This window comes from Rosa chinensis, chromosome 7 (genome assembly GCF_002994745.2).
Source record: "Rosa chinensis cultivar Old Blush chromosome 7, RchiOBHm-V2, whole genome shotgun sequence".
Taxonomy (NCBI): Eukaryota; Viridiplantae; Streptophyta; class Magnoliopsida; order Rosales; family Rosaceae; genus Rosa; species Rosa chinensis.
In genome coordinates this window covers 67,122,339-67,145,593 of record NC_037094.1, presented here as the reverse complement: position 1 = coordinate 67,145,593, position 23,255 = coordinate 67,122,339, and the positions used below count along the sequence as shown (strand labels likewise).

The window sequence follows — 23,255 nt, the reverse complement described above, 5'->3', positions numbered from 1 at the left end:
AAGGTTTTGCTGATGTTGGGTATCTCTCTGACCCACACAATGGTCACTCCCAAACTGGTTAAGTGTTCACCATGGGAAAAGACCATGATATCTTGGAGGTCTACAGAATAGACCGTCGCTATATCTTCGAACAATGCAGAGATCATTGCTCTTCATGAAGTGGTTTGTGAATGAATATGGATTGGATTCATAATTACGCATGTTCGAACAATTGTGGTTTGAAGTCTACCACAGATGAGCTTACGAGCATTTAGGATAATGCTGCTTGTTTTGAAAAAATGAGGCAAGGCTACATCAAAAGCGACAACACCAAGCATAATCAGCAACAACAGACTCTCCTCGAGATCAAAGTGAACTAGATTCACTATGAGGATAGTGAGGCAGACTTGTTTACTAAGTCATTGCCCAAATCCACGTTCGAGAAACATGTGGCAAGAATTGACTTGCGGAAATTATCTGAACTCCCATGATTGTAGTCATCAGGGGGAGAAGCAGACATCAGGGGGAGATGTCTACATGTTCACCTCGAAACGTGAAGGGTGTGTTGTGCTCTTTTTCCCCTTCGACCGAGGTTATTTTTGTCCCACTGGGTTTTTGTTACTCGGCAAGGTTTTTAATGAGGCAACGAGAGAAGCACCGCGTTTGGGCAACACAAGGGGGAGTGTTCAAGGAAAACCTAATTTGTGTTTAGCTCAAACTCTAGGTTACTTGACCTAGTGGTAATAGGATTTAATTAGAAGGATCTAGAATCCTAATCAATGTAGAATTACTTTCCTTGTATGATTGAGATTCTATGCATTGTAATCCTCTATATAAAGAGGCCCCTATTATCAATGAGAATACACAACAAATTCCTCTCAATTCTCGTTTCCCTAAAACAAATCCAACAATGTCAACTCTTTATTGAATAGAAAGAAATTACACAGTACATAAATCTGCTATGACAACAGCTATAAGAAACGCAGGAACAGTAAAATAAAATTAAGCCTCACCAAGACCACAAGCTCGGATAGCCAACTGATGTGCTACTCTATTGCCTTGACGACCAACATGACACACCTGCATACCAGGCTGACCTTCCAGAAGGACCCCCACATCCTCGTAAATCCTACCCAGTGCAGAAGTATTGGCCGAGTTGCAGGCCATAAGTTGTCGGTGCACCTCCATAGCATTAGTCTCCAAGAGTGCTGGACCAAAACCATAATGGCGAGCGAATTCCAAAGCATGGAGGCACGCCAACACCTCCGCATGTTTAGGAGAAATCAAACCACGCAAAGGACACGACCCCCCTGCCAACATAGTACCCCATTCATCCCTGATCGCAAAACCCAATCCACCTGCACTAGTTTGATGATGGAAGGCTCCATCCACATTTATTTTCAGAAAACCTGCCAGTGGGGCAACCCACCGAACTGCCCTTGAAGTAGCAATGCGCCTGCGGGGAGGCATCAAGTTATGAAACCGAAATTCCTGTAAACGGGATATCAATCCCAAACACACATCACCGGCCTCCCTTCTTTTCTGTTTCCAGACCCTGTCATTTCATTCCTTCCATACTCCCCAAAGCAAAAACAACAATTCCCCAAACTGAAGAGAAGAAAGAGCTTGGGCACACCGCTGTAGCCAACAAAGAACATCCCCATACGCAATATAAGGATCATAGCATACCCGTTGAAGGACAACATTGGTTTGCACGACCGATTTTGTGAACTGACACTCCCTACAAAGATAGAGCATCGTTTCATTATGAGCAGCACATAGCACACACTTCTGAGAGTCCAACACAACCCTCCTCGTAGCCAAACTGCCTAAAGATGGTAGAATGTCAAGGCACACTCGCCACATATATATCTTTGCTTTGTTCGGTATAGCCACCTTCCAAAACTTCTTCCAGAAAGCACTCCCCACCTGCAAAGGCAAAGGGCAAAAACTTGAGGAATGAGCAAAAGCGTAGCGATAAGCAGTCTTTACCGAGAACTGCCCATCCCGTGATAACTTCCAAACCAAACAGTCCACCACATTCCTACTGCTTAAAGGAATAGCCGTAATTGCCGCTGCTTCCACGTCCGAAAACAACCTGTTAATCAAGGGAACATTCCACACCCCCAGAGCCACCAATAGATCATCCACTTTTGCGACCTCTGCAATAGCCAACGCCGAAATTGCCGGTCTACCACCTGGTAAAGACGATACCCAACAATCCGTAAATATATTGATTGAATCTCCATTACCCACTTGCCAAACACAGTTTTCTTGAAGCAGCTCTCTTGTGGAAAAGATACTTCTCCATGAGTATGAAGGATTAGCATGCGGTAATGCCTCCCAAAAAGAGCAGTCAGGATAGTATTTTGCTTTGTACAACCGAGCAATTAAAGACAAGGGATTAGTTAAAATACGCCAAGCTTGCTTGGCCAACATAGCCAAGTTAAAATTGGATAGGCTCCGGAACCCTAACCCACCTTCTTCCTTTGGATTACACAACACATACCAATTTTTCCAATGAATCTTCCGTTTATCCAATGTACTGCCCCACCAGAATCTGGAGCACATTTGTTCCAAGTCATCACAGAAACTCTTGGTCAACTGAAAGACACTCATAGCGTACGTAGGAAGTGCCTGTGCTACTACACGTATCAAAATGTCTTTCCCTGCCCCACTCAACAGCTTACCTTGCCAAGCAGACAACTTCTTCCCCAACATTTCCTTGATATAATGGAAGGTTGAAGTTTTCTTGCGTCCCACGTAAGTGGGTAACCCGAGATACCTCTCATGTGAGGCAACAACCTCCACACCCAAGGTACCCAAGATCTCCTCCTTCACCTCCTCGGATACATTCTTGCTAAAAACCACCGAGCTTTTGGAAAAGTTAACCAATTGCCCCGAAGCTCGCCTATAAATTGTCAATACTTCCAAGAGCTCTTGACATGCCCCAATAGAAGCCTGTGCATAGAGCATATTGTCATCCGCAAATAACAAATGATTCACAGCGGGAGCATTAGGACACACCTCAATCCCGGGTAACAAACCAGACACTTGTTTCTGCTGCAACAAGGCTAAAAAACCTTCCTCTCCAAGAAGAAAGAGGTAGGAAGATAAGGGATCCCCCTGTCTCAAACCTCTAGTAGGCAATACAAGGCCCCGTGGCCTACCCCTCACCAAGAAAGAATACCGTACTGTGCATACACACTGCATCACAACATCAATCCAACGCCGTGCAAAACCAAAACGGAGCATAACTTTTTCCAGAAAAACCCACTCCATTCTATCATAAGCCTTACTTAGATCCAGCTTCAGAACCATGTACCCGACATCTCCATCCCTCTTATTATGGACAAAATGAGCCATCTCATTTGCCACTAAAATGTTATCTGTAATCAACCTCCCTGGAATAAAAGCACTCTGGAAAGGATAAATCACCGACGGTAAGACTACCTTCAATCTATTAGCAATCACCTTCGAGCAAATCTTGTAAACGACATTACATAGGGCAATGGGTCTCAAGTCTGACATAGTCTCAGGATTGTCGACCTTTGGAATGAGGCAAATATGCGTGAAATTAATTTGCTTGAGAATCAACCCTGTATGGAGAAAATTCTGAACCGCTGCAACCACATCCTGACCAATAAGGTCCCAATAGTGTTGGAAAAAGAGTGGAGGCATACCATTTGGTCCCGGGAACTTGGTTGGATACATCTGGAAAAGAGCAAACCTGATCTCCTCCCGAGTATACAGGGCACATAGATCCTCATTCATTTGGGAGGTGACTGATGGAACAATCGCCTCCAAAGTACGATCAAGGGCTCCAATGTCAATTTCTGATGCTGAAAACATCTTAGTAAAATAGCTAGTTATAACCTCCTCCAAACCAGCATCATCCTCCCTCCAATTACCGTCCTCGTCATACAACCCTTGAAACATATTTTTGCGTTTCCTATTTTCTGTTCTTCGATGGAAGAATCCGATATTCCGATCCCCCTCCTTAAGCCAGGTGACTTTAGCCCTCTGCTTCCAGAACAGCTCCTCCTGAAATAGCAAATTCTGGAGAGTATCCGACAAGGTTTTCTTCTCTTGTTGGGTCACGTCAGATATAGGAACCTCAAGTAATTCCTCCAGCCGGGATCGAATCCCCAACATCTGCAATTGCCTACCCCGAAACACCTCCTTCTGCCATTTATCTAATTTGATCTGGGTAAACATGATTTTCTTAGTTACACAAAACATCGGCGCCCCAGCCACATCTGTTCCCCAAGCATCCTTAACCATGCTATCACAGTCCGGATGTTGCAACCAAAAAGCCTCAAATTTAAATCGATGAGACTTGGATCTTACAGGAAGACGAGTTGTACTAGCCCTCAATAGTAGAGGAACATGATCCGAATCAGATGGAGGCAAATGGAAGAGTCTAGAATGACCAAAAACATCAAACCAGGAAGGGGTACATACGGCCCTATCCAACCTCAACAGTGTCTCCGAATTCCACCACGTTGCCATTGCTCCATGAAACCCTAAATCGAGCAGATCACAGTATCCCAAAGCCTCTCAAAATCCCCTCATCTGACGTTCTGCTCTAAGAGGACCAGCTATCTTTTCACCATTGTTTAAAATTTCGTTGAAGTCCCCAATCACAACCCATGGGAGAGAGTCGAGGTTCCCTTAGCAGCTGCCAAGATCGATCCCTCTCTCCTGTTCTAGCATAACCGTAAAAACCAGTAACCCTCCACGATGGAGTCCTAGAATCACCAATGACAAGCGCATCAACATGATGCGCAGATTTAGTACCTATCTGCAAATGCACATCATCGGTCCAGAACAACCCAAACCTCCAGAATGACCCTCGCTAAACACTGCTTCGGCATGAGCGAAACCAAGAGCCCTACGCAGCCAGTCGAAATCTTCAACGCGGCTGATTTTCGTTTCACACAAAAAAACAATATGTGGCCTTTTTGTGAACACAGATCCTTCAACGCTCATGTTGTAGCATCATTACAGATCCCTCTGCAATTCCAACTTAGCATATCCACGTCCATGGATCTGCAAATTTGCTTTCTAACCCTAGAAAGTAACCCTAGCAGAGCGGCTAGGTCGAAAAATGTTGAAAAAACAAAATACAATGTTTCAATGGGATAATTATAGATTATGGAAAAGTTTTGATATGATGGGAGTCTGCAACTTCATCAATTACAATTCTATTAATGAAAATTTCCAATATTTAGTTGTTTCCATTTAGAATTTGGAATGTGTAATAGTTAAGAAAGTTTAACTATTTTGGACACTTGAATTCTTTTAGATGATGTCATGTCACGTTCATTGATACTTATGCTATGTTGGAATGAGAATATGAGATAAATATAAGTTTTTTAAAGATTTTGAGATGATGAAATTTACAACTCCATCAATTACAATTCTATTTATTGCAATTTCCATAAATTGGTTGTATCTGTTTACAATTTGCAATGTGTAATAAATTAAGAAAGTGTAACTATTACTTGCACACTTGTAACTCTTTTTGAAGATGCCTTGTCACTTTCATTGATACAATTAACATTTTTTGGGGTGGAATTGAATTATTTGATAGTCCTCAATGCCTCACCCACTGACCCGAGAACGATTCTTTGCAGTCGGGAGCGGATTCAGGGGGGTCAAGTCTAGGCAATTGCCTAATCTCGAAACTTAAGATAAGCTATGGAAGTCTCTTTCGTTTTAGGGTTATGTAGAATTTTTTTCTGAAGGAGAGGGCAAGAAGGTTGGGGATGATACCCTGCACGTCATTTCTATTTCTTCTCTCCAATGAAGACGTCACCTGGTAGTTTGAAATCTTTAATTAGGGATAAGAGTCATAACTAGATTTAAATACAATTAAATATAAATAACACTAAAACTGTTCACACCCTATAAGTGTGGAGAAGTGGGTGGTCATCCGTCTAGAGGTGGGTAGTTAGTTTTAGAAAATAATAAATTTTCTTATTAATTATTATTTAAGTTTTGACTTTTTAATTCCTAACAATTAGAAAAATATATGAAGTGTTTTAGGGAATCAGAAATTGAGAGAAATTCGCTGTGTATTCTCATTGATAATAGGGGCCTCTTTATATAGAGGATTACAATGCATAGAGTTAGAATCATACAAGGAAAGACAATCTCTAGATTCTTCTAATTGAACCCTATTACCACTAGGTAAAGTAACCTAGAGTTTAGATCAAACACAAATAGAGATATCCTTAAACACTCCCCCTTGTGTTCTTGTGTTGTCCAAACACGGTGCTTCTCTCGTTGCCTCGTTAAAAACCTTACCGAGTAACAAAAACCCAGTGGGACAAAAATAACCTCGGTCGAATGGGAACAAGATCATAACACACCCTTCACGATTCGAGACAAACATGTGGACATCTCCCCCTGATGTCTATGCCTCCCCCTGATGTCTGTGCCTCCCCTGATGACTATGATCATGGGAGTTCAGATAATTTCTGCAAGCCAATTCTTGCCACATGTTTCTCGAACGTGGATTTAGGCAATGACTTAGTAAACAAGTCTACCATATTTTCCTCATATTGAACCTAATTCACTTTGATCTTGAGAAAAGTATGTTGTTGCTGATTATACTTGGTGTTGTCACTTTTGATGTAGCCTAGTTTCATTTGTTCAAAACGAACAGCATTATCCTAAATTCTTGTAGACTCATCTTGTGGTAGACTTCAAACCGCAATTGTTCGAACATGCGTAATTATGGATCCAATCCATATACATTCACGAACCATTTTGTGAAGATCAATGATCTCTGCATTGTTCGAAGATATAGCGACTAGGGTCTATTCTGTAGACCTCCAAGATGTCACTGTCCTTTTCCCATGGTGAACACTTGACCGGATTGGGAATGACCTTTGTGTGGATCAGAGAGATACCCAACATCAGCAAAACCTTCCAAAACACTTATATCGTTTTGGGATGGGGATAGAGAACGCAGGCCAGCGTTGGCGGCGTTCCTGGTGTGTGATGGGTCCGAATCCATCATCTCTTTGTAGGGATAGAATAAGCCCATATCAATCATACATTTCAAATATCGAAAAATATCTTTTACACCAATCCAATGGCGTCGCGTTGGCGCAGATCTATATCTAGCTAACAAGTTCACTGCAAATGAGATGTCCGGTCTTGTGCATTGAGCTAAGTACAATAATGCGCCTATTGTACTCAAGTAAGGCACTTCTGCCTCTAGCACATCTTCGTCATCATCCTTTAGACGAAGAGGATCATTTTCAGGATCTAGACTACGGACGATCATGGAGGTGCTTGAAGGCTTGACCTTGTCAAATGCCTAAGCATCTATCAACACGATGCTCAAGTTCCAAACCGAGACATAATCGTGTTCTCCCAAAATCCTTCATCTCAAACTCGGATTTCAAGTGTTCAGCGGTTTCCTTTAACTCTTTAAGAGCTTCTAATGAAGATCATGTCCAACATGAACAGCGATGGAATCCGAAATTTGTTATGGAAATAAGTGGGCATATCCCCTCCCAATCAAGTAGTCATTTTAGCGAGCGTTTCAACCTCTCTGTAAACGCGCTCCATGGTCTAGAGCCACTTGACTTGGGTAAATGAAGTTCACCATGAACCTTCATGTATATTCCGTATCTAGATCCCTATAGAGATACGTAATGACCATATTTGTAAGCTGGATGTTCAGTTATTCTGAAACTACCAAACTGATAGGGTAGTGGAGTGCAATGACATCCAATACGAGAGAATCTATCTCATCGTGGTCGATTTCAGGGCGTTTTGAGAAGCCTTGCGGCATAAGGCGAGATTACAATCTCTCTTTCTCACTACGCTTTCTAACGAAGACCCATTAGTCAACAGGTTTTATGTTAGGAGGTGTTGGCATCTATAGCTCGAAAACCTTCCTCTTCGTTAGAGAATCCATCTTAACATGGATCGCATCTTTCCATTTAGGCCAAATCTCTCTACGTTGGCATTCATTCATCAATAGAGCGTGGTTCGATATCATATGACTCAACAAACTCATGTGCAACGAAGTGCGTGACTACATCATCAATTATGATGGAGTTTCTATCTCACGTCTCATGTACACTAGTGTAAGTTTCATAGAGCTCTATATTCTCAGGAATAGGTTTTGATGTTGACTGAAGCACAGGTTGATGATGTAGGCGGCGGTTCGGTGGTTCAGGAGGCCGGTTCGCGTGGTTCTAGGCCGGTTCCGGTGGTGATTTTTTTGCTCCGGTGATTTGGGGTCTGGCTGCAGCTTCTGGTGCAGTTTGGTAGCAGTAGGCAGGGAGGAAAGCTTCGAACCGGGCAGGAAGGATATCGGTATTTCTGGGGGCCGGTTCGGGTATTTGCCGGCCGGTTCTGGGGACAGCCCCGCCGGTTCTGGGCTCCTGGAGATGAGAGATTCAAGGTGGGCGGCGGAGGTTTCTGGGGTTTGAAGGCTACAAATATTAGGTTTCAAGGTTAGTGCTTCGTGCTGATAACGTGTTTTAGAGAATCAGAAATTGAGAGAAATTCACTATGTATTCTCATTGATAATAGGGGCCTCTTTATATAGAGGATTACAATGCATAGAGTTAGAATCATACAAGGAAAGATAATCTCTAGATTCTTCTAATTGAACCCTATTACCACTAGGTCAAGTAACCTAGAGTTTGGATCAAACACAAATAGAGATATCCTTAAACATGAAGCTATTTAATTTTTTAGGGGTATAAAAGTAAAATAATTAGTTATGGTGAGCAAGCCTTATTCTCTAAAATATAGTATAGATAATACTTGTCAAAGATATAGCATAGCACACGTGGCATCAAGCCATCAGCATCCCTATTTTACACTAGGTTTAGAGAATTGTGTATTTCTTTAAAATTTTTTGTTTGTACTTTTATAAACTACATACCATACTTCTCTCTTCGCCCCTTGATAATTTTTTTTCTTCATAATTTTGCTATAGTAAGTGATATCTATTTGTGCTCCATCTTACTTTATTTTTCAAATTATATGGAGTGTTAATTTCATTCTCCATTGTAAATTCTAGAGATATTTTGAAATGATGGAGTTATAAACTCCATTAATGACAATTCTATTAATTACAATTTCCATTATTTAGTTGCTTCTATTTAAATTTTGGAATTTGTAATAAATTAAGAAATCTAAACTATTTTGGACATTTAAACTCTTGTGGAGCACTTTCATGATACATACTATGAGTTTGAATGAAATTGTTATAATTTCTGAAGGGGTGCGGTTATTGCCACCTTATTAACTACTTTGTTCACCCTACATTCTCTTCTCATCCTACATTTTTTTTTTTTTTAATTCTAAGTTTCCTTTGTTCACCCATTTACAGTATCTAAAATACCCTTTTCCAATATAGCTTACTACGACACTTGAAAACTATGCAGGTTCTTATTCTCTTTACCTTAGCAGAGCTAATTTTTACCTGATACATTCACTCAGGTATCGGAAAAAGTATAGAAAGTTAAAGCTTAAACTTTCCAATAGTATTTCATTGAAATATTCAACTGGACATCTAAAAAACTCAAACTGAGAGCAAACAACAACCTCCAGTTGTATACTCATTCATAGAGGCATTGTAACAAACACCATTCATGCATATTTTCTAGCAGAGCTAATTTCCATCACGACTCATAATTAAAGAAACTCATTTTCCTTTAATATTAGCAACAAGCCAACAACCTCCAGTTGTATATTCATTCATAGAGGCATTATATCAAACACCCACATTTCTTAAAAGAGCTAATTTCCATCATGACTCAAAATTAAAGAAACCCACTTTCCTTCAATATTAGCAAGTGGGCGGCACTTTGAATCAAGAATTTGGTTCCAACTTTCAAGTAAACATCTTTATCAACAAAACCCAAAGTACCATAGATAACTGAGCAAAGCACATTTTCCTTCAATATTAGCCACAACCTCCAGTTGTATACTCATTCATAGATGCATTATATCAAACACCCTTCATGCACATTTCTAGCAAGCCTAATTTCCATCACAAGTCATAATTAAAGAAACCCACTTTCCTTCAATATTAGCAACAATCTCCAGTTGTATGCTTATTCGTAGAGGCATTATATCAAACACCCCTCATCCACATTTCTTAAAAGAGCTAATTTCCATCATGACTCAGAATTAAAGAAACCCACTTTCCTTCAATATTAGCAAGTGGACAGCACTCTTAATCAAGAATTTGGTTTCAACTTTCAAGTAAACTTCTTTATCAACAAAACCCAAAGTACCATAAATTTCTAAACAAAGCACACTTTCCTTCAATATTAGCAACAACCTCCAGTTGTATACTCATTCATAGAGGCATTATATCAAACACCCTTCATGCACATCTCCTAGCAGAGCTAATTTCCATCACAACTCAGAATTAAAGAAACCCAATTTCCTTCAATATTAGCAAGTGGGCACCACTCTGAAACAAGAATTTGGTTCAAATTTTCAAGCAAACATCTTTATCAACAAAACCCAAAGTAGCCATAAATAACTAAGCAAAGCACAATAAAATTTGACAACAAAAGGAGGCAAAACTTCAAGTTTTAATGGAAGCAGTTAGAAAGAGAACACAAACCTGCATAACAGGTGTCATCGTAAGCTATAACCAAACCCCACTTAAACCCATAACAAGGGCAAATATACATACCGAAAAAGGTGCGGTTTGCACGGCACGGATTCCAAAACAATAATAAATGAAAAGGGTAGGTCAATTTGACAGCAAGTGATTAATTTAAAAGTGAGAGTGATAGTGAAGGGACAACGCCCATGTGTAATTTTCAGTTCTACAATCATAAACAAAGAAACATGAAAACAAAAACGCAATTATCTCATTTTTAGGCTCCAAGTTAGCGTTAATATGATATATTTTTGAGGCATTAAAGTTATTAGCATAACACGAAAATGATTGAAAAAGATGAATGCTAAGACAGAATTATGGTTTAACGATGAATGAAAATATTAAAAATGAAGCTTAAGTATATGTTTTGTACGATGTTTTTAATAAGATATTTTCATTTATTGTAATTTTATATTGAGGTATTTTAGTTTTTCAATAAATCAAAAACTTGTAGGGTGAACAAAATAGTTAGTAGGGTGGCAATAGCTGCACCATTTCTGAAGAAATTTTGAGATGATAGAATCTACAAGTCCATGATTTACAATTCTATTAATTGTAATTTTCATTGTTTGGTTATACCATTTAGAATTTGGAATGTGCAACAAATTAAGAAAGTTTATTTGGACACTTTAACTATTTCGGAAGATGTCTTGTCATTTTTATTGATACTTATAATGAGATAATTATAAATTCTATATAAATTTTCAAATGATGGAATCTACCGCTCTATCAATTACAATTTTAATTTTTTGGTTGTATCCATCTACAATTTAGAATATGTAATTTTTAACTGGATACGTAAACTCTTCCGGCAGATGCCTAGCTTTGTTACTTTTATCAATACAATTAGTATTTTTTGGGGTGGAATTGAATTATTTGATAGTCCTCAATGCCTAACCCACCGACCCGAGGACGAGTCTTTGCAGTGTCATTTGGATAGAGATGCTGTGGCATGGAAGACTAAGCCGAACAAACAATGTTGTTTTATATTATTTTCCCACATAAATCGTGCTGTATTTTCCACAAAGTTTATTGCTTCGATTGTACCATACGAAGGTTCTAGTCAATGGTCGTACATATATAGCAGGCGGCAGGCAGTTCTATGATTGGTTTGTCAACCTGAACCAGTATCAATCTGACCACAAAAATAGATATAACGTCGTGGGAAGCTAAAAACGAAGGTCCCCTCAATACCATACACCCACATTATTTGAAAGTTTGGTTTTAAAAAAATGGAAAAAATGCGACGCGCTATAGTTTCGTTTTAGAATTGCTTTTATTTGTTAGAAATCAAAATCAGCCCAGATAGACCGAGTGCCACCCGTAACGAAAGAATGAGACAAACACAACTCAACAAAACGGTCAAAACTCACATCTTTTAAGATCACCAGACTCTCTGGAAAAATCCATAATTCGTCGAAACTTGTCTCTGCAAGCCCAGTTGGAATAAACTATCTGTCAGTCAGGTTAGTCGTGCATTCCTTTGTTTTCTAACCAACAAGATGATTGGATTGGAAGAGACATGCATGTTGAATAAAGATAGTGTTTCTTTTTATTTTTTTTTATTCTGGGATACTCCTCAGAATTTGGAGTTGGCTTGATTTTTCGTATCAAAATGCGATGTTTCTCGTTAGATTAGGTCCCCGAATTTCTTACTGAGGTGTTGTTTAGTTCTGAAGAGATGGATTGGTTGAATGCAAATTTGGCTTTATTTACTTTTTGGGTTTTGTTTTGTTTTTTTGATCAACTGGGAATTTGTAAGCATGTGTGATCAACTGGAGTTTGTAAATATCAGTTTTCGAATTGTCAGATGGTAAATTGGAGCCGTAATTTCGTTATGGTTGTGGCGTAGAGTTTTTTTGATGCTGACACTATATACCAGGAATCTGATTGAAATGGTGCAATGAAAAAGGGTCTAATGTGTGAGTCGCTTGTTTGGATCGGCATCTGGAGAGAGACTAAAATGTGCAGTCGTTCTTGTTTAGCTGTTTTTAAACTAAGGCCATTGAGAGTCTGTAACTTATTGGAATTGCTGTAATCTTCCTTGTACTGATAGCAGAATTACATTGTGATTGATTTTGAGTTTTGCGATGGTGGTTCGATTAACAGAGTTTATCTACTGTTGAGTTGGTAGATGAAGGGATAAGTGTCAAAATAATGGGTAGGGAATAGAGAGGGATGGAATGAAAAAGGGAATAGAGGATCTTTTTCCTAAGGGGACCTAGTTTGGAACAGCCCAGTAGTTGTCTAGAATGAAGAACCATACAGTAACAGTAGAATTCAATATTTGTCGATTAATCAAAGTGCTTACTTAAAATCAAAGAGCCTGAAATTTACGAGTCAAAATTATGCAGAGCAGCTCAGCCTGATTAGCTCATTGTTTATTTAATGCAGGAAATATGGGTGACAAGGAGATATTGGAGAATGGGTTCGCTGAAAGAGATGAGCAACATTCTGAGTCTTCAATTGGCAAGGTAGGCTTTGTGAACATCATATTCCGAAAAAGTAAACTAGCAAACTTTCCTTATATTTGAAACAAGTGTAATTAAGCATATTCTTTGTGTATGGAAGGTTTCTTTGAATGGTGAAATTATAGCTACTTGAATGATTTATCTAAGGAATCTTTGCATTTTCCGCATTACCTGTGAGTATCTATGCAATTCTGTTTTGTCATGGGAAGTTGTACATTTGTCACGTTCCAATTATGCACTGCTGCTAAAGATGTCTATGGAGGACTTCAGTTTCAAGCTTTCAATATCATCAGTTGTTGTGCATCTTATAGCGCAAGCATATTTGTGATATTGCATTTGAGCTAAAAGATGAACCAATAGTCTTCTGGGCCTTTTTTAATGTGGTTAACTGTATAAATTAAACCTGCTTATCATTTCACCCCTTTATATTGAAGATCCACCTTTCATGTTCATACTCATGATGAGCTGCCAGTCTGTTGAAATACTGGTATGTGCAATGAAAATAGACAGTTTTGATTTCTTAACATAGCAGGTGTGTTGAAATTTTGATATTTCACAAGTGACCAAAAACTGTTGATTGACTTTTGTTTAAGACTTGAAGCTTTTCCCCTCCCCTCTACATTCCTTCTAATATCTGATACTTTTGTATGTCAGGTTGACCCAGGGAAACCTGCATCACTGACGTGGCAGCGAAAATTAAACAGCAAGGGAAATGATATCGTGCAGTTCAATCTAACTTTGAAAGAAGTTATTCATTTGGTAAGTTTGGAAGATATTTTGGCATAAACTATTGGATCTGGACTTAAGCATGCTCACCTTGTCAACACTTGGATACTATTGGTAGTGCATATCCTCTATGGCCCAAAAAAGAATCAATCTAGTATCATCAGTGTTAAATTTACTATAGGATAGCGGATTTGAATAACACCTTCTTTGCTAAGGATTCAATCTATATCATCACCGGAATTGTAAATCTAAATAACTGAATATGACAGTTTCAATTGTTACTCCTAGATACATGCTGTTCACTTGCTGATATGAATGCATGTTTCTCTTAGGTCTTGATGCAGCATATCTGACTGCCATTTTAATGTCAGACCTACTTTCTCTTACTGTTTTTGTCAACAATGCTACCTTCTTCTTATAAATATATATATATTTTTTGTTATTAGGCTCCAATTGGTCTTCGTCTATGGCGCCATCTACGAGAAGAAGCTGCTAAAGGAAGGGTAAATATCTTTAATTGAAAATGCTTAATTACTATTTTGAATAGCTTATTGGTGAGGAATCCATCCAACTCAAGTTCTTCATGCCAATTTTGCACCTATTTTTTTCTTTTCTTCAGGAGGCTATGATTGATCCATTTGCTAAGCGCAGTCGATCATCTAGTCATGGTGTACCACTGGGTGGTATTGGGTAACCCCTCTCTCTCTCCCCCCACCCCCTGCGCCCCAAAATAACAAATTGTGTGTCATAGAAGTAAAACATGTTTCTATGTATCTGTCACCTCTTGTATGTGTCTGCAGAATTTTGGTTTTGTGTATTTCAGTTAACTTACATGTATATTTATTTGTATATCATACTTGACTCTGGTTTTTTAATCAAAGATATACATATATATTTATATATATATATATATATATATATATATTATCATTTGAGAAGGCATATAACTTCACAAGATGGAATGGAAGTATAGAAGATAAGTTTATTCCCAGATTGTCAATATGGTGACTGGTTGTCATTGAGAGAAAATTCTTGGTGTTCCCCAATCAGTAGAGATTTTGTGTTTGTCTGGTTGGTGAACCTTTATGAATCATTTCAATTTTCGATCATACAATCTTTGTGTCTTCTCAGTGGAGGAAGCATCGGAAGAAGTATAAGAGGTGAGTTTCAGCGCTGGCAGCTACTCCCCAGAACATGTGAAGAGGATCCAGTTTTAGCAGATCAATTTTCTGTAAGTTTATTCTTATAATAAAAATAGACAAATACTGCAATTTGTGTGCCTTGTGTCTTACATTTCTTGACTATGTTTTCGAGGAGAGGAAGGAGATAATATACACAATTAATAAAGAACTGTGTTTGTCATATAGTCAGTGGTTTGCACAGTGCACACTAGACATGTCCATGTAATACACTGATGGTCTAACGAAAGAGTTTGAATTAGTCTGAGTGTGCAGATGAACCTGCGTATTTCTCTGTTCTTACATTCACAATTTCTGGTCAAAGTTAATAGTTTTGCTCGTTTTATAACCTTTATCCTTTTATGTTTTGACTAGTTATAGTCATGTAAAGATGTATACAATCACTATTGAAGTTCTTTAGCTACATCATTTTCTAGGTTTATTAAGATACCACTCTGCTGCATTTGAGAAACTTTTTATCTGTAAGAGTCTGGCAATGTGCTAAAATCATTGGAAGTGACCCTAACCTAAAACTAATGATAGCAAGAGTTTTTGTTTTTGGGTTAGTAAAACTGATTGCAGATGGTTTTTTTTTTTTTTTCAGGTATTTGTTTCCCGCAGCAATGGTGAAAAGTATTCTACCGTACTCTGTCCGAGGAACCCAGAGGTCAAGTAAGTTCTTAAAAGAAAAAAAGAAAGAAGACATTTAAAAATAAAAAGAGAAAACACTAATACTTTAATGATAATGTGTACATAAACAGAGGAAACAACGCTTCAGGGATTGGATCTTGGGACTGGAATTTGAAAGGGGATAAATCTACCTATCATGCCCTTTTCCCAAGGGCTTGGTCTGTTTATGAGGGTAAGCTACGTTAAATCTTAGACTTTTGAGTCTATTACGTGCTTCACTTTTGATTCATTTGTTTCTTCTATTGCAGGTGAACCTGACCCGGCACTCAAAATAGTCTGTCGTCAAATTTCACCTATTATTCCCCATAATTACAAGGAGAGCAGTTTCCCTGTCTCAGTTTTTACTTTCACTGTAAGAATGGTTCTTTTAAAAGATATTTGGAGAAAAACCTGAGGCAGCTGTATGAATATATTTTTTTCTTGTCAGCTATATAATTCCGGAAGTACTGCTGCAGATACCACTTTGCTTTTCACATGGGCAGTAAGTATTTTGTTGTTGTTTTTTTTTTTTTTTTTTTTTTCTGGTTGTTAGCAGTCTTGAACTTGCTACCACCTCTACATAAAACCCAATATTATGTTGGAATCCATCATTTTTACCACAATTATTTTTGTGATATTATAGCCAAGTCTTTGTATTATTTAGTTTCCAAGAAAAAGTATGACACATGAGAAAGCATTACAACTGACTTCAAATTGTATCGGTATGTCACATTCAGAATTCTGTTGGAGGGCTTTCTGAATTTTCTGGTCAACACATAAATTCAAGAGCAGAGTAAGAATGTTGTCCTTATCTTGATTTCTTTTCTCTTTTCCAATTTGAAGTGAGTCAAATAACATGCATATGTTGATCCATAATGTATCTCTGCATGTTCCCTAAAGGTTTCTTGTTGCCGTGCCTATAGTTTATTCTAACCAACAATATGATTTAACTCGTTAGGGTGAAGGATGGCGTGCATAGTGTACTTCTACATCACAAGTAAGTTCCTTTCATTGATATGGATGGAAATGAGATTGTTGATGTGGTTTGCTCAATATAAGACTTGTTTGTTCTAATCCTCTACATTTAACATCCATTATTTGCCAATACAGGAGTGTGACTGGAAAATCCCCATTGACGTTTGCAATTGCAGCAGAGCAGACTGATGGAGTTCACGTGTCAGAGTGCCCTTGCTTTGTAATATCTGGTGACTCCAAGGGTATTAGTGCTAAAGACATGTGGAATGAGATAAAACAGGTAAGCAGAGTATCTTACATTTCCATATCATAGAAAACTTTCCTTGGTCTCATCTTGCAAGTTTTACAATGTGTACTTTAGGATCTATGTTCCTTTCCCTAAGGAACTCTGCAAAATGCAAGTTTTTAATAATATTTTTTCAGCAAACATTGATGACAAAAGAATTTATTTACTGTAAACTTTTGTTTTTAATAACTTTTATTTTTTTATATTTTTAATTGTCAGAAGCTGAAGTCTGTATTTATCTATTTACTAGTCTAAGCTTTATCAATATTGGGTCTATACACATAGGTGCACGTATATTGAGACGTTTCCTGCTTTGAATCTTTCTACATCTTGCTGGAGCCCTAGCAATATCTGGCTTCTGTTGAGAAAACAAATATGCTAATAGTAGTTTGATCAATAAAGAGTTGCAACAGTTTTGACACTGCAATTGAAAACATTGCTCCATTGAATAGGCAAAATGTTCTCAACATGGCCATAGATAACTGTCTGTCTTGTGGGGGCATTCCTACTTCCTGCTTGGCTTTGTATTCTTTGTTCTCTCTCTCTCCCCAAGTATGCATGTCTGTTTTCTTTCTGTGGGAGGATAATGATGTCCTTATGTGAATTTTTTTCATTGGGTTGGGGTGATGGTCTTATAGGAAACTGTGCCGGGCATGAGGCCCTGTTTGTGGTCTATTTGATTTATGCTCCTTCTTAACATAATATTTGTGCATCTACTACAGAATGGATCGTTTGACGGTCTTGATTCAGCTGAAACATCATTACTTTCAGAACAAGGATCGTCTATTGGGGCAGCCATTGCTGCATCTGTGACAGTACCATCAGATGGAGTACGTACTGTAACATTTTCATTGGCATGGGATTGCCCTGAAATAATTATGGGTGGAAAGACCTATTACAGGTGAGCGCTCAATGTGGTAATGGCAGACACTTTTTGAAACATCAAATACAGAGGAACAATATTTACTTGCTGAGAAATTTTATGAACAGGCGTTACACTAAATTCTATGGCACACATGGGAATGCAGCTGCAAATATTGCTCATGATGCTATTCTCGGTAATGATTGTTTATATACAATATCATATCAGTGATATTACATTACCAGATATTTAGGGATTAATAATACTTTAACATTATGTGTTTAAAGTTTGATCATCCTCCCACATTATCACTAAATTCAGCTTAATAAAGTTGATGTACATTATATTTCTTTAGGGTAAATCGCATGAAAATCCTTTTTGCTTTAATTGTAGTGACATGTTTAATATACTCATAGTTTTCGCATAATTTCTTCAGAATATAATCGCTAATGAAGATCTTCTTTCCTCCCCGTCTTGATTGCTTTCTATTAATAGAGCCAACGACATTCTAGTATTGTGATCCCTACCTTTCAATGTCATTGAAGAGTTAAGGGAGATCCTTGGTTTTTCATACAACCCTAAAGGATGTTGGTGCTAGGAATTGGACATAATATTTTGACTGGTATAAAAAAAGTTGGTGCAACTTCTCGTACTTCTTCATATTAGGAAATGCTAATTTCACTTAAGTTTCTCACTATTGTTTGTCAGTCACCTTACATCCATTATTTTTGTTTTTGTTGTCTGTCAAACATAGAGCATCACAATTGGGAGTCCCAAGTTGAAGCATGGCAAAGACCAATTCTTGAAGATAAGAGACTTCCTGAATGGTGAGTTTAGATGTGTAATCTGATTTCTGGTTTTTCATGTTCCTAAGATCTGACAAGGTTCTTTGCAGGTACCCTGTTACTCTGTTCAATGAGCTATATTATCTTAATTCTGGCGGCACAATTTGGACAGGTATACTGTTTTGTGGACTTCAGATCTTGTCTTATGAGAATGGATTCTTGTGGTGAAAGAGTAGTTCATATGCTTCTTTTGAATAATATTTTGTAGATGGATCACCTCCTGTGCATAGTTTAGCAAGTATTGGAGGAAGGAAGTTTTCCCTTGATAAGTCCTCATTAGGTTTGAAAAACATCATTGATTCACCCCAGCAAAATGATACTGCTGTTGACATTCTTGGAAGAATGACTACAATACTCGAGCAAATTCACACGCCCATGGCATCAAATTCTGCATTTGGACCAAATCTACTTCAGGAGGGAGAAGAAAACATTGGTCAATTCCTTTATCTTGAAGGAGTTGAATATCACATGTGGAACACTTACGATGTCCATTTTTACTCATCTTTTTCATTGGTCATGCTATTTCCAAAACTTGAACTCAGCATACAAAGAGACTTTGCAGCAGCAGTAATGATGCACGACCCCAGTAAGATGAGTCTTTTATGTGATGGAAATTCGGTCCAAAGAAAGGTTCTTGGAGCTGTTCCCCATGATATTGGGATCCATGATCCATGGTTTGAAGTAAATGCTTATAATCTTTACAATACGGATAGGTGGAAAGACTTGAATCCTAAGTTTGTTCTCCAAGTTTACAGGGATGTGGTTGCCACTGGTGATAAGAAGTTTGCAGAAGCTGTTTGGCCTTCTGTTTATGTTGCAATGGCTTATATGGAACAATTTGACAGGGATGGTGATGGTATGATTGAGAATGAAGGCTTCCCTGATCAAACGTATGATACATGGTCTGTCTCTGGTGTGAGTGCATATAGCGGTGGGTTGTGGTTAGCAGCTCTGCAGGCTGCTTCAGCCATGGCAGGTGAAGTAGGTGACAAGGGTTCTGAGGATTATTTTTGGTGCAAGTTTCAGAAGGCAAAAGCGGTGTATGAAAAATTATGGAATGGATCTTACTTCAATTATGATAACAGTGGTCAGAGTGCAAGCTCATCAATTCAAGCAGATCAATTGGCTGGACAATGGTAGGTTGCAAGTCTTGTGACCGGATTACCTAGATAGTTGCAAATACCGTCACAAAACCCAATTTAAAAGTGCGGTCACAAAAACAAACATACATAAGCTCACATACTTGCACTGTCGGAAACTTTGACTTCTAGCTAGAGCATGAATTGAGTAATAGGCATAGATGAAGAGTAATTATTAGGCTAAATTATTCTTTAATTACTTTCTATTTTTATAGTTTTTATTTTATTTTATTTTAATATCCCATTGCCCTTACAGGTTTCTCTAAGATTACCAATATAATTAGGTCATCTCTCTGTGATTGAACCACAGTTCCATTTACCTTGTAGATTTCAAAATACAAAATGCATAGGGTTCGCCTATTAGTTTATTTTTCGGTTTCTGCATCATACATGAAGTTGATTGCTCGAATTGTAAATATCAGGATGTGAACCTTATGACGAACTTAATTAAAAACCTGAGTTGTTTTTATTATTATTATTAAAATAATAATTTATATTTTATTATATATATATATATAATTTTATATATTAGCTTATTAAGATTACTGTATACTGTGGTACACATGTGGTTCTCTGTTCTTTTCTTAATGCATGGTAATGGATTACAACTTACTATTAAGCTACTTTGCAGGTATACCAGAGCGTGTGGACTTTTGCCAATCGTTGATGAAGACAAGGCACAAAGTGCATTGGAAAAGGTTTATACTTATAATGTCTTAAAGGTGAAGGGCGGGAAACTGGGGGCTGTTAACGGGATGCTTCCTGATGGAAAGGTTGACATGACATCAATGCAGTCAAGAGAAGTATGGTCAGGGGTCACATATGCTGTTGCTGCAACAATGATCCATGAAGATATGCTTGATATGGCATTTAACACTGCTGGTGGAATCTATGCAGCTGCTTGGTCTGAAGAAGGTCTTGGGTGAGTTAACTTTAGCTTCTATATATATTGTTGGCTGATTCCTAACCACTTAAAATCTTGGAGGGTAATGGTTATCTAACATGGTATTAGAGCTGAAGTTCCAGGAGTGATTCTTGTTCCCTAATTTGTTCATCTGCAAGGTGCAGGGTGAAGCTGCACCTTGCAGATGAATGAAGTTGAGGGAAGGTGTATTTTGATATAATTGTTGTCTCGTTCCCCAACAATTTAAGCTTCTAGGGTCTAGTGGTCATACAATATAGTATCAGAGTTATGGACGGACGAGGTCCTAAATTTGAAACATCCAATCCCATTTTCTCCTCCTTTGTTGATCTGCAAGGATAAGGCATGTCCTGTTTAGAGCAGGAATCTCCCATCTGGAGTTCTAAGCCTTGGATTAACAATGTATGAGAGGGTCTCCACCGAATTGGTCTTAGACTCTTAGGTTGATTGTTGTAGCTTTCAAACGGTAATTTATGGTCAGTTCCAATATTCAGTTATTCACACATGCTCTATATTTAACCAAATATAATCTGTTCAAGTGTTTGTCTGAGACGCGTGAGGGGGTCTCCCAATAGCCATTGGTTTTGGGTTGGATTCTCCCATAACATCTCTCTAGTCTCGGCTTTGCATATGCAAGATGGGTTGTAAATGTCGGTTTTAGCTTGATAAACATTATTGGTTCACCTATTAGCCTAAGCTTTTGGGTCTAGTTTTCTAGTATCTATAAAATGTGTAAACTATGAAATTTCACATTCCACACTTTTCTCTCATCTTTATTTTGATTTGTTCCATGTTTCTGCAAAGGTTAGTTGGTCAACTGTGAAATGCATGCTCTGGAAATTTAGAGTTGTTATATAGTCTCAAATTATGCAACAGGACCTTTTGACTTGTCTGTCATCTTCTCTGGTTTACATTTTCTTGCTTATTAATATTAACCCGTTAAAAGGGCAGCCGCACCAGCCCGTTATTCAAAAAAAATATTAACCCGTTAATATCTCCTCAACAGATACTCTTTTCAGACCCCTGAAGCTTGGAACACCAATGAGGAATTCAGATCATTAGTTTACATGCGCCCTCTGGCCATATGGGCAATGCAGTGGGCATTATCAAGACCTAAGGTTCTTAAGCAGGAGCCGAGATCAGAAGTAGATCAAGTTTCTTTGCTCCGGCATGAGGCTGGATTCGCAAGAGTTGCTCAGCTTTTAAAGTTGCCGAAAGAGGAAGCATCAAGAAGCATTTTACAGGTTGTTTATGATTATACTTGCAGGAGGATGAAGTGAGTGAATTTTTTACCAGTGACATTACAATTCGATTCAGACCAGAAATATATTACCCTACATGAATAGAGTGATATTGTTGGGTTTTTCAATATTAAGAAAATAATAAAGCTTGTGGTACATGTATATACTATTATATGGTGGCGATAAAAAACAGTATATTTATATACAATTATATACCATTTGATTTGAAAGATTATAGAGTGATATTGTTGGGTTTTTCAACATTAAGAAAATAATAAAGCTTGTGTTACATGTATATACTATTATATGGTGGCGATAAAAAACAGTATATTTATATACAATTATATACCATTTGATTTGAAAGATTATTGTCTATCTATATTATTGTGTTACAATCTGCCTTACATTTTTTTTTTCTTTTAAGATGAACAATCTGTCTTACATATCAAACTAGAAATGAGAAATGTTGTTAGCCAGCTATATGAGAGAAATGTCAATGGTAAAATAATCTTTTCATTCATTTCAGTACCTCTATTTATGTTTGGTTTTTTTTCATGAAATATTTAGGGTCAATAATAGAGGTACTTGAATTCTGTCTCTTTATCAAAATTTCAACCAAAAAAAGAAGGGGCCGTGACCACTTACCCAAATTTGGGCCAATATACTCTCACTTACTCCACTAAGAGTTTTTGGCTCTTATTTATCCAATTTAATATTTGATGACAGTTTTGCCCTTAACTCAATTAATTAATTACATGTGCATCTCCCTGTCTCTCTCCACTCTCCCCGATCTGCTCTCTCTCTCTCTCTCTCATCCCCCATTCTCCGACCTCTCTCTCTCTCTCCCTGATCTGCTCTCTCTCTTATCCCCCATTCTCCGATCTCTCTCTCTCTCTCTCTCCCCCGATCTGCTCTTTCTCTCTCATCCCCCATTCTCTCTCTTTCTCTCAAACCCATGACTTCTCCGAAAAGAGCCCATCATCATCTTCAGAACCAGAGTGTCGGCACTCCGGCTCGGCGTTGGTAGTCCGATCCTCCTCCCCTCGCTTCCCTCCCAACGGCACCCCCACCTCCGGTGCCCAGCGCCGCATCGGGATCGCGCCAGATCTGAGCAGCAGGGGTCGCGGAGTTGGTTGCTGAGCCGGCATCACACTCCGGTGCCCAGAGCACTTTTTTTTTTTTTTTTTGGTATACTGTGAGCTCAGAGAATGGGGAAGGAAAAAAAAAGTGAACGTGTACAATTGAACATATAAATTGATCAATCGTGTCTATAGTGTGTTCATTTTGGTTTTGAGTGTTTAC

The 23,255-nt window shown here is 38.2% G+C and overlaps 1 protein-coding gene across 3 annotated transcripts; it reads left to right on the top strand.

The window, feature by feature from the left end:
• The first annotated feature begins 11,906 nt into the window (after positions 1-11,906).
• On the top strand, positions 11,907-22,248 carry LOC112176470 (non-lysosomal glucosylceramidase). Of its 3 annotated transcripts, none has more exons than XM_024314405.2 (20): positions 11,907-12,105; positions 13,034-13,113; positions 13,765-13,869; positions 14,283-14,339; positions 14,456-14,526; positions 14,968-15,067; positions 15,619-15,686; positions 15,776-15,876; positions 15,953-16,056; positions 16,132-16,185; positions 16,421-16,476; positions 16,642-16,680; positions 16,794-16,938; positions 17,667-17,845; positions 17,935-18,002; positions 18,561-18,633; positions 18,702-18,763; positions 18,860-19,787; positions 20,422-20,712; positions 21,719-22,248. In XM_024314405.2, exons 2-20 carry the CDS (start codon positions 13,039-13,041, stop codon positions 21,990-21,992), a joined length of 2,850 nt encoding a protein of 949 aa, XP_024170173.1. In that variant the 5' UTR covers positions 11,907-12,105; positions 13,034-13,038; the 3' UTR covers positions 21,993-22,248. The 3 variants fall into 3 exon arrangements, with proteins under 3 accessions (XP_024170173.1, XP_040366372.1, XP_040366373.1); XM_040510438.1 differs by lacking the exon at positions 11,907-12,105 and adding an exon at positions 12,250-12,299; XM_040510439.1 differs by lacking the exon at positions 11,907-12,105 and adding an exon at positions 12,760-12,781.
• The last annotated feature ends 1,007 nt before the right edge of the window (positions 22,249-23,255 follow it).

What these genes read in the sequence shown, in the direction of transcription:
- LOC112176470 (XM_024314405.2), top strand. Translation starts at nt 13,039, where the DNA reads ATGGGTGACAAGGAGATATTGGAGAATGGGTTCGCTGAAAGAGATGAG. An exon ending in CACATAAATTCAAGAGCAGA is followed by an intron (nt 16,477 to 16,641) that starts GTAAGAATGTTG and finishes TTAACTCGTTAG; the next exon opens with GGTGAAGGATGGCGTGCATA. An exon ending in GATCAATTGGCTGGACAATG is followed by an intron (nt 19,788 to 20,421) that starts GTAGGTTGCAAG and finishes GCTACTTTGCAG; the next exon opens with GTATACCAGAGCGTGTGGAC.